At 47.6% G+C, this 10,465-nt stretch overlaps 1 protein-coding gene across 1 annotated transcript; it reads left to right on the top strand.

The window, feature by feature from the left end:
* The first annotated feature begins 1,075 nt into the window (after positions 1-1,075).
* Positions 1,076-9,431, top strand: RBM41 (RNA binding motif protein 41). Its single transcript, XM_083493174.1, has 8 exons — positions 1,076-1,257; positions 2,456-2,572; positions 2,896-3,088; positions 4,185-4,389; positions 4,542-4,831; positions 6,588-6,735; positions 6,891-7,869; positions 8,393-9,431. Exons 1-7 carry the CDS (start codon positions 1,250-1,252, stop codon positions 6,986-6,988), a joined length of 1,059 nt encoding a protein of 352 aa, XP_083349300.1. The 5' UTR covers positions 1,076-1,249; the 3' UTR covers positions 6,989-7,869; positions 8,393-9,431.
* Positions 9,432-10,465: the final 1,034 nt, after the last annotated feature.

Raw genomic sequence — 10,465 nt, 5'->3', positions numbered from 1 at the left:
GGAGACAAGTAAAATCCGCAATGATACATTAGGCGATAGATATTGGTCATAATATAGACATGAAACCATGGGAACGATTGTGGAATATGGATATAAAATTGACAGCATGCTATGGTTAAAGAGAAAATTATATAAAAATGTTATATCGATGGTATCTAACATTGAATAAATTGGCAAAAATGTATAAATCTAAATCAAATAAGTGTTGGAAATGTAAAAAGAAAGGTTATTTTTATCATATGTGGTGGTCTTGTATTAAGGTTAAGGCTTACGGGAAATTAGTTATACTGTAATGAAAAGGATGTTTAAAACAATGTTTGTAAATTTTCTTTGGGGAATTACAGGGACAGAACTATCTAAACTGTATAGAAGCTTATTCATGTATGCTACTACAGTGGCACGAATGTTACTTGCCCCAAAATGGAAAGAAGCAGAAGTCCCAGCAAAGGAAGAATGGATACAAAAACTTACAGAATATGCAGAAATGGTGAGACTTACCTGAAGAATTAAGAAATAAAGATAACAAAACTTTTAATAAAAAGAATGGAAACAGATGATTGAATATTTACAGATATGATTGTAAACAGAGAAGAACATTGGCAGGATTAGTGTAATAACCTACAGTTTTATAAGCGTATATATTTAAGTTAATTTGTTAACTTTGTATTCAATATGTATTCTGTAGTTGACCTCCTTTGTAATGTTTTATTTTGAAATCTTTTAAGATAATATTTTAGTTTTTCGTTAATTATGTTGCTTTGTTTTATTGATGTTTTAATATTCTGTAAACCGCACTGAGATTTTTCTTAAAAATATAAAGCGGTATAGAAATGACATGAAATATGCAGAAGACGTTAAAAATAAATTTTAGGGACCGCAGAAAGTGGGGGGAAGGAAGTCGAGTTTTGAAATGTAAAAATGATTTTAAAATGAGTGAAATGTATAAACCTGAAAAGCATAAAATTTTTTTTGAAGAAGTGTAAACTTGGAAGGGACTCCACAGGTCTTCTAGTCCAACCCCCCAGCAATGCCCATCAACTTGGGGGGCGGCGGCACCCTCACATATTTTATGGGGTCGCAGCAGAGAGTGCGCTTGCGCGCCCGCCGCCGGCTCTCCCCTCTCCTGCCCGCTCGGAACGACATTTCCCAGCAGCCACCGCGCCCCGCCCCGCTCCCTTTCCTTCCTGCTCCGCGCGGCGCCTCTTGGGAGTTGCAGTCCGAGGAGTTTCCGTTGGTGCCGTTGAAAGCGATGAGGAGGTAAGTGGGGGGGGGGCCTGCGAGGGGAAGTTGCTGCGACCCCCGAGGGGAGTTTTGGGGGTGCATATGTGGGGCGAGGGGGGTAGCCATCCCCCACTGCCCTGCCTGCTTCCCACAGCGGCGTGTGGGTCTCCGGCGTCGCCTCCTTCTCCCCGCGCCCCTTTGCTGCCCCCTTTACTTGGGGGTCAGGGTGGGGTGGGGTGCAGCCCGACGGGGCCCTGTGGGGTTTGTGGGGTCCCCGAAAGGCGCAGGAGAAAGGAAAAACCCCGTTTGGGGGGGAAGGAAGCTGCCCCCCAAGTTCAAGGCTTTGTGAGCTGCCAAGAGTGGCTGAGGCAACCCAGTTGGATGGGCGGCATATAAATAATATTATTATTATTCTTCTTTTTTACTGGGAAGTGATTTAAAATTATTGATGAATGATTATCGCAGACAGATAAAAGAGAATTTACTCAACCTGATTATTATGTGGATAGGTTACAATAATATATAGAAGTCCTCAGCAGAAATTGGTACCCGTATGGAGAAAGGATGAAATGTTATTGCAAATATAAATATGTTTGATTTTATTGATTATTGAAATAAAAGTTGGGAAAGCTAATGTATCTGGAGCAGGAATGGTGGGGGAACAGCTGGTGGGGTGGGAAGTCAGCTTTTAAATTTGTATTAAATTTGTGTTAATTTGGTGACAATTTGTTTTATGGGAAATCAATTAAAAATGGTAAGAAAAATTGTTGTTGTTTGTTTGTTTTAAAGAGGGGCAATCTGGCCTTCGTTGTAAACAAATATTTGCTTTTATTTTAGCAGGCACACCTCATCCCCAAAAAAGTTTTTGAGTTTCTGCTGAAATGAGGCTGCATCTTAATGTTGTATTTTAATCTTGTTTTTAAGTTGTATTTCAATCAACTTGTTTTATATTTGGGTGTTAGCCGCCCTGAGCTCGGTCTTGGCTGGGGAGGGCAGGGTATAAATAAAATTTATTATTATTATTATTATCATCATTAGTAGAGCCAAAGATGTTTACCTGAGAATCAATTACACTGTCCATCATTTGAAAAATAAGACTTGAGAACCGCCTTGCCCGCAAATGGCACTAGACGTTCTGTTTTGGCGAGTGTAGCCTTGGTTTAAGGAGCTATTTGGCGCCAAGTATCCCATCTGAGTTCTAAGCTCCCTGCTTCTGACCTCTCCGCCTTCACAGGATTGACAGCAGACACAGCCGGGATGACATCCCCCTGGAGGACCAGGAGACGGAAGGGCAGAGGCAGCTCAAGAGCCTCCTGCACCATCAGCTCGACACATCTGTCTCCATTGAGCAGTGAGTGCGGATCCTGCACAAGGGCAGAGTCAGGGTGGGAGGTGTCCCTGGCAGCGGGAAGCATTCTTGGTCCGTCATCACAGGAAGGTCAGAAGAAAGGCCTTGGGCAAGGGCCTTTCCCTGGGGGGCGACGCTGTGTGCCAATGAGGGTCCTCTGCCATCGGGTCTTCTGAGAATCGTAGAATGGTAGAGTTGGAAAAGACACCAAGGGTCATCTAGCCCAACCCCCTTCTCAGGATCCGGTGGCGCAGGCTCTTTCCCGGAGGCCTGGCCTGCCGCCTCCCAGGGTAGCCCTCTTCTAACACCGCCGTGTTGGTTCCCAGGTGTGTGTCAAAGCGCCGCTGCTTTGCGCCTGCAGCGCTCTACAAGCCCTTTGGAGAGGAAGCCGCTGGGACCTGCACCTTGCCTCAGTTCCAGGCGCTGCAGGAAAGCAACAAAGAGGCCGCCGCTCTTCGAGAGCTGGGCCTCTCAGACGCCGAGATCCACTTCTGGAAGAGCCATGCCTTGGCAGATAAGGTGAATGAGGGGGCAGGGAGTCCTTCACTGTGTTCACTTCGCTGCCTAGTAAGGGCACTGCAATCGGCTGGTGGAAGCAGAACAAAGGAAAAGGAGTATTTTTACCATTTAATAATAATAAATAATAAAATTTTATTTATATCCCACCCTCCCCAGCCGAAGCCGGGCTCAGGGCGACTAACAACAGTAAAATAATACAGCATTCTAAAATCAATTCATTCTAAAATCAGTTCAAAATCAAATTAATGGCAACCATTGAGCCAGGGTTCTGTGAGGATTACCAAAGGAGCGTATCAGGCTGTGCCTTGGCCAAAGGCCAGGTGGAACAGCTCTGTCTTGCAGGCCCTGCGGAAAGATCCACCACATCGGGGCCACAGCCAAAAAAGCCCTGGCTCTGGTTGAGGCCAGCCTAACCTCCAAGATGTTTTTGTTTGAAGACCGTAAGGTCCTCCGTGGGACATACCAGGAGAGGCGGTCCCGTAGGTACAAGGGTCCTAGGCCGTATAGGGCTTTAAAGGTTAAAACCAGCACCTTAAACCTGATCCTGTGCTCCACTGGGAGCCAGTGCAGCTGCTATAGCACCGGGTGAATGTGATCACAGTGAGAGAATGATCACAGTGAGAGAACAAAGAACCCATCTCCTGGGAATGGCGATGTTCCCAATGAAGAATTCCACCCTAGTCACCCGTGTCACTTTTACGTCTTGTAACCTGAACTTGTACCCTCTGTGCTTTCTTTTCTGCCACAGTCTCAGCCATTCTTGATCTTGGGGAAAGCGGATGAATGCTTTCCAGGGACAGTAAATCTGTTACCTCTCTCTGTGTGTGTTTCTTCTCCTAGCTGTTCCCCATCCATATTTCCCAGCTTCTGCCTTCTTAACTATGTCCCTCTGCAAACCACTGTTCCAAATCTATACTGTCCTCCTGCTCCTGGGAAGATTCAGGATCCTGATCAAGAGGAGGGGGTGGCTCCCACCATTCCTCCTCAGTGCAGCCCTTCTCAGCACCAGGGGAGGGATCTCCTATGAGTTGGAGGAAGCTGAAGGAATGGGGGATGAGGGGCAGGCACCTGACCCCTGTCTGTGGCTTCCTTCCAGAGTCCCGGCCTCGGGGCAGCCCCCGAGGCGATACGAGAGAGGATCGGGGCCATCGAGGAGAAGATGGCCGAGCGCCGGCGCATCCTTTCGCTGCCCCAGCGCTTTGCAGGCAGCAAGCAGCTGAGCAGGCGAGAGATGGAGATTGAGAGCTCTCTCTTCCAGGGCACGGACCGCCATGCCTTCCTGAGGGTTCTGTACCACCAAGGTGTGTGGCTGGGGGCCCCTGGAGTCCTTGTGGATGGGCGTGGAAGGCAACTGGGGGAGGTGGCGAGGTGCTTCATTGCCTAACTTACCTCGCAACGTGGCCTTCTGCAAATGTCTGTTACTGAAGGCTCTGTTGTTTCCCTTCTGACCCAGATGAGGCTACACAGGAGGACCCCTTGTCACACCTCAGCACAACTCTTGGCCACTGGCCAGAGGGGCTTCCCTTGCCTCCCCAGAGTGACCCAGATTCGCCGTGCCCCGTGCCTCCCAGCAGCCCCCCAGCGTCTCAGGGCGCAGATCCCCAGCCAACCCCAGCGCCCGTGACGGTGACAGAGCCGGTGGAGTTTATCCCAGAGGAGGAGATCCGCAAAAACCGCCTCTCGGAGGAGGAGATCCGCCAGATTCCCCGGTTTTCCTCCTACAGCCCTGGAGAGCCAAGCGAGGTGAGTCTCTTCCCTCCCTGCCCCTGGGGCTCAGAAGCCTCCCTGCTTGCAAATGGAGGAGCAGCAAGGACGTTCTCTCCCACCACTTGGCGGTACGGGAAACGAGACAAAAAGCTTATTGGGGAGCCGTGTCAGGTTCCCAGCACCAAGAGGATCCGTTCATGTTCTAGAACCCTCAAGATCGGGGCAGATGTCCTAGGAAACGAATGAGCTTAACCTTCAGGGCCTCAAATCCCGGAAGGACCCCAGAAGTAACTTGGGTCCACCTTGTTAAGAAAAACCAGGTCCAGTTCACCCGAGTTGAGTCGCATGGCTCTAGTCAATTAATTTCAGCAGTCTCCCTTTCGACAAACTCAAAGTTTGAGAGTCAGTAACAGAGAGGTTGTAGAGGGGGATAGCTGGCCATTCTGCGGAAGAGCGCTTCCATTCCTTTTGCAGCTTGGCTCCAGAAAATGACCTTCCCAGGAAGCTCTCTGGACATGAAGACGTTGCTTGAAAAACCCGGGGGGGGGGGAGAGAGAGATCACAGAATCGTAGAGTTGGAAGGAATCCCAAGGGTTACTTAGAGAAGGATCTGAACTATTTCCACCAAAGCTCAAATTTGTTTTATTCTGGATTGTTTTATACCATATTGGCCCGAATATAAGCCGCACCTGAATATAAGCCACACCTTTAAACATCGGGGGGGGGGGAGAGAATACCTGAATATAAGCCACTCCCTTAAAATTCTGCAGGCACTCACACCCATTCCATTTTACTATATGTCTATTTCAGCAGCAAAATCGTAAAAGCCAAGTTTTGTAAGGTCGCAAATTTAAGCTGCACTTTGACTTTTCACAGTCGGAATTGGGGGGGGGTGAGGCTTATATTCAGGCCAATACGGTATGTTGTTTTAATATGTTGACACCCACTTAGATTTTTTTCTTTAAAATATAAAGTGGTATAGAAATGGAATTAATAATAACCATCATCTTCTCCTCTTCTTTGGTGATCACTCGTAGCTGAGTAAGATTGTCCTCCATAAACAATTTTGACAGTGAGTCTGTAAGTGACTGTGGAGGTCAATTCTGGATCCACACATCTTTCCACAGCGGGGACATAGGTTTCTGGATGGGAATTGATCCCGGTGAGGGTTTGCCAAGCGTGCCTTCCTCTTAGCATGTTTCGTCCTGAGTTTGAGCGTCTTCAAAGTCCATGACACCTTTGGTAAAGGCTGTTCTCCAATTGGAACACTCGTAGGCCAGTGTTTCCCAATTACATTTTTTTAGATTTGCCTTGAGAGAGTCTTTGAACCCCTTTTGTTGACCACCACATTACGCTTTTCTTTTTTAAGTTTGTAATAGAGAATTCGTTCCGGAGGTCCGTACTTAACCTGAAACTATTCTTAACCTGAAGCACCACTTAACTAATGGGGGCCTCCTGCTGCTGCCGCGCCGCCGGAGAACGATTTCTGTTCTCATCCTGAAGCAAAGTTCTTAACCTGAAGCACTATTTCTGGGTTAGCGGAGTCTGTAACCTGTAGCATATGTATCCCGAGGTACCACTGTAGTTGCTTTGGAAGACAATCATCAGGTACCCACACCTGACCAGTCCAACAAAGTTGATGTTGAAGAATCATTGCTTCAACACTGGTGATCTTTGCTTCTTCCATGAACTAGACATTCTGTGACGGCCCCCTAGACTTAAGGTGCCATTTGGTGATTAGCTGATAAATCTGAGTTTCTAACACTGAATTATGTGTTTTGGTGCTGAGCAGGTGCTGTACCTGAAGAACCTCAGCCGCCGCGTCAACATGAAGGAGCTGCTGTCCTTGTTTGCGAGGTTCCAGGAGGAGGGAGGCCCCCAGATCCAATTCCGCCTCCTGAGTGGGCGCATGAGAGGACAAGCTTTCCTCACCTTTCCCAGTGAGTATCCAGCCCTCCATGTCCCCCAGAGCCAAACGCTGGCCTTCCGGTTGGGATGTGGGCGGGGAATGGAGTACAGAGGCTCCAATGGTCTCTGGATTCCTCCCCAGGAGCTGGACCACCAGGGCTGATCCTGTGTCGCTCTTTGGTCTCAGGTATCTCAACGGCACAGGCAGCCCTGCAGCTGGCAAACGGCTTCATCCTGCTGGGGAAGCCCATGGTTATTGAGTACGGGAGGAAGAAGACACCTTGACTCTAAGCCTTCATCCTGGAGTCTCCCCTGCGCTGCAGCAAAGTGGAAGCAGACAGAGGGGTTTCACCCGGACGTGCGGGCAGCTGAACAGTCCAGGCCAAAAAGAAGTGTCACTTGCTGCCAGGGGCAGGGACCTGGGACTGTGTGACGGACAGCTGAGCTGGACCAGAGTGCCTCCGAATTCCACTAGCGGCTGGGAGTCTCTGTCTGTTTGGCTAACCAAGACAGCTAGCCAGAGGGGGTGCGTGTGTGGAGCATTTAGGGAGAGAGAATAAAAGGAGCAATTTCTAAGAGAGTGGGCAGATAGTTTGAGGGAGATAGTTGGTTCTGGTCTGTGTGTAGCATCCACTCCGAGAAAAGTATCTACAGCTAGTGAAAGGAGTCTCTGAGTTTAGACTGAAAGACGGTGTGTACTCTCTCGGGAAAGTATTCAGACAGGAGTTAACTGGGGGGCTGAGTTTGAGCCAGGAGAAGGAGGAGCTGTGAGGATACAGTCTGCTTGGGTCTCATTTCAGTTAGGAGGGGAGTGATCTTCTAGGAAGAGAAGAATCCCAAACCAGATAAGAAGGTCTGTTATATTGCTAGAAATACCTCTTGAGTGGGATTCATAAAAGGTTGGGTAACGTGACAGAAAGTGCCACGTTGTTTAAGAAACTAGAGAATTCACCTATGCAGCAACTAAGCTGAAGTGAAATTACTGGAAATAAATAAAATAAAGAAATATTTTTTTTTTTTATTTCTACCCCGCCCACCCTGGCCAGGGCTGGGCTCAGGGCGACTAACGCCAAATATAAATTACATTACAATGTAATGGGGGGGGGGGAGTTAATTAAAATACAGCTTAAAATGCAGCCTCATTTTAGTAGTAGCCCATAAATCAAGTTACAGATAGGTAGCAGTGTTGGTCTGCCATAGTCAAAATAAAAAAATTCCTTCCAGTAGCACCTTAAAGACCAACTAAGTTAGTTCTTGGTATGAGCTTTCGTGTGCGTGCACACTTCTTCAGATACACTGAAACAGAAGTTGCCAGACCCTTCTATATAGTGAGAAGGTGGGGAGGGGTATTACTCAGAAGGGTGGTGGGAATGGGAGATTGGCAGATAGCTGAGATGAGCCTGTTGACGACTCTTAATGACTGTAATAGGTCTTACAGGAAAAGGCAAGGGGTGAGAAGGTGAGAAATGGCTTAGTCATGTATAATGAGATAAGAATCCAATTTCTTTGTTCAGACCAGGTCTCTCCATGGTTTTAAGTTTGGTAATGAGTTGCAATTCACCACCCTTCTGAGTAATACCCCTCCCCACCTTCTCACTATATAGAAGGGTCTGGCAACTTCTGTTTCAGTGTATCTGAAGAAGTGTGCATGCACACAAAAGCTCATACCAAGAATTCCCATAAATCAAGACCATAAAGGGAGGAAACATCAGATATTCACCCGAGCCAGCTATCCATGCTGGTCGTACATGGGCCAGCAAAAAAGCCAAGGGAAAATTTATATTCCAAATCCCATATAAGGGGTCAGAGTAAGTCTAAGCCAAAGGCCAGGTGGAACAGCTCCATCTTTCAGGCCCTGTGGAAGATGTCAAGTCCCGCAGGGCCCTGGTCTCTTGTGAATTCCACTAGCATTCCCCCAAGTCGGGGCTACGGCCGAAACGGCCCTGGCCCTAGTTGAGACCAATCTAAGCCACTCCAGCCCATACCTGTCCTCCTCCCAAGCTGCCTCTAATTTCCCTTGCTTTGCAGAAGGTGATGTTACTTTTCTTGCCCTGTCTCTCTGCGACATCTGGCTTCCCAGGATGCCAGCTTCATCAAAAGCCAAGACATGGCATCCTATTGCACGTGTGAGGTGTATGGTGGGCAGGGACGGATGCTTCTGCTAAGAAATGAGTTTAAGGGAAGACAGATGGACAGATTTATGTGAAGACAGATGTGAGGCTGGTTATCCCACAGGATAAATATGCTGAAAGAAGCTGAGGATTTACCATCTAATCTAGAAACCTGTAATATCTAACTGAAGAGTAGTTACCGTATTTTTTGCTCTATAAGACTCATTTTTCCCCTCCTAAAAAGTAAGGGGAAATGTGTGTGCGTCTTATGGAGCGAATGCAGGCTGCGCAGCTATCCCAGAAGCCAGAACAGCAAGAGGGATTGCTGCTTTCACTGCGCAGCGATCCCTCTTGCTGTTCTGGCTTCTGGGATTCAGAATATTTTTTTTTTCTTATTTTCCTCCTCCAAAAACTTATGGTCTGGTGCGTCTAATAGAGTGAAAAATATGGCACTTAAAAGAAGCTGTGCATTTACTACCTTGTTTAGAAGCCTGTAACATCCATTCGATTTAGTGTAATTATTAATGGTAACTGTTTCCCGAAGGAACATTATCTCCTGATGCGTCCTTTGTTTTATCAGCGTTGTCCTGTAAAATAAATCTTTCTTATTTCTTCAACTTCTGCCTGGGTCTCCTGGGATCTAAGGTAAGGTCAAGGTAGGTAAAGGAACCCTGGATGGTTAAGTTCAGTCAAAGGCGACTATGGGGTTCTGGCGCTCATCTCGCTTTCAGGCTGAGGGAGCCTGCATTTGTCCGCAGACACCTTTCCGGGTCGTGTGGCCAGCATGACTAAACCGCTTCTGGTACCCCAGACCTTCTGATCGGCAAACCCAAGAGGCTCAGTTGAAGGCAGCTATGCTCACCACTATACCACCAACGCAACCCAAGAGGCTCAGTGGTTTAGGCCACAGCGCCACCCACGTCCCGAGGATCTAAGTTTACCTCCAAGGATCTAAGTTTACCCTCACACAAAAACCATCAGATAACCCGTGGTGGTTAATACGGTGTATACAGAGGGGGTTTGCCGCAGAGCACAGCAGGGAAGGCAACCAAAGAGTACTCACTAATGGTTCCTCGCCATCCTGGAGAAATGGGAGAAGTAGGGTACCACAGGGTTCGGTCCTGCGCGTGTTACACTTAGATACCCATCTTGACCGAAGGATACTCTGCCATTTTAACAGTCTTAATGTGGTTACCACATAAGCACAGACCTGCAGTGCTTCAGATGAAGCGTCCAGACCTCCATTGCCAAATTTAAGTCCAGAAATCTAGGCTGAGCTATTGTGCCTCGGCAACTGGAGCAAGGGAGGCAAAAGGTAATTGCAAAGGGGGTGCAAGTACTGGGGCTGGAGATGCCTTATCCCAAGTTACATAGTCCTCTGGTCAACCGATCCAGACTTGTTACTGGAGAAGATGTCATTCTTAGCGAAAGCATGCTTTGCAAAAATGTGCCTTAGGAGAAATCTGCACTACAATGCTGACAGATTTTCAGGAGCTCCTTTCTTTTACTGTGAAGCGGCAATTTGGATAACTATATTTAAGACTGCAGAAATGAGACAGAGAAAACGGAAAGGTGTGCCCCATGCTTAATGGGTTTCTCACCCCTACAGGCTCCCTCATTTCCCCCCTTCCCTTCTCTGCACTTCACTGCA

Source organism: Podarcis liolepis, assembly GCF_965112155.1.
Source record: "Podarcis liolepis genome assembly, chromosome: 2".
Lineage (NCBI taxonomy): Eukaryota > Metazoa > Chordata > Lepidosauria > Squamata > Lacertidae > Podarcis > Podarcis liolepis.
Note: the sequence above shows the minus strand (reverse complement) of the source record. Positions and strands in the feature narration are given on the sequence as shown.

Coding starts and splice junctions, on each gene's coding strand:
- RBM41 (XM_083493174.1), top strand. Junction 4,390..4,541: donor GAGGGTTCTGTACCACCAAG/GTGTGTGGCTGG, acceptor CTTCTGACCCAG/ATGAGGCTACACAGGAGGAC. Junction 6,736..6,890: donor AGCTTTCCTCACCTTTCCCA/GTGAGTATCCAG, acceptor CTTTGGTCTCAG/GTATCTCAACGGCACAGGCA.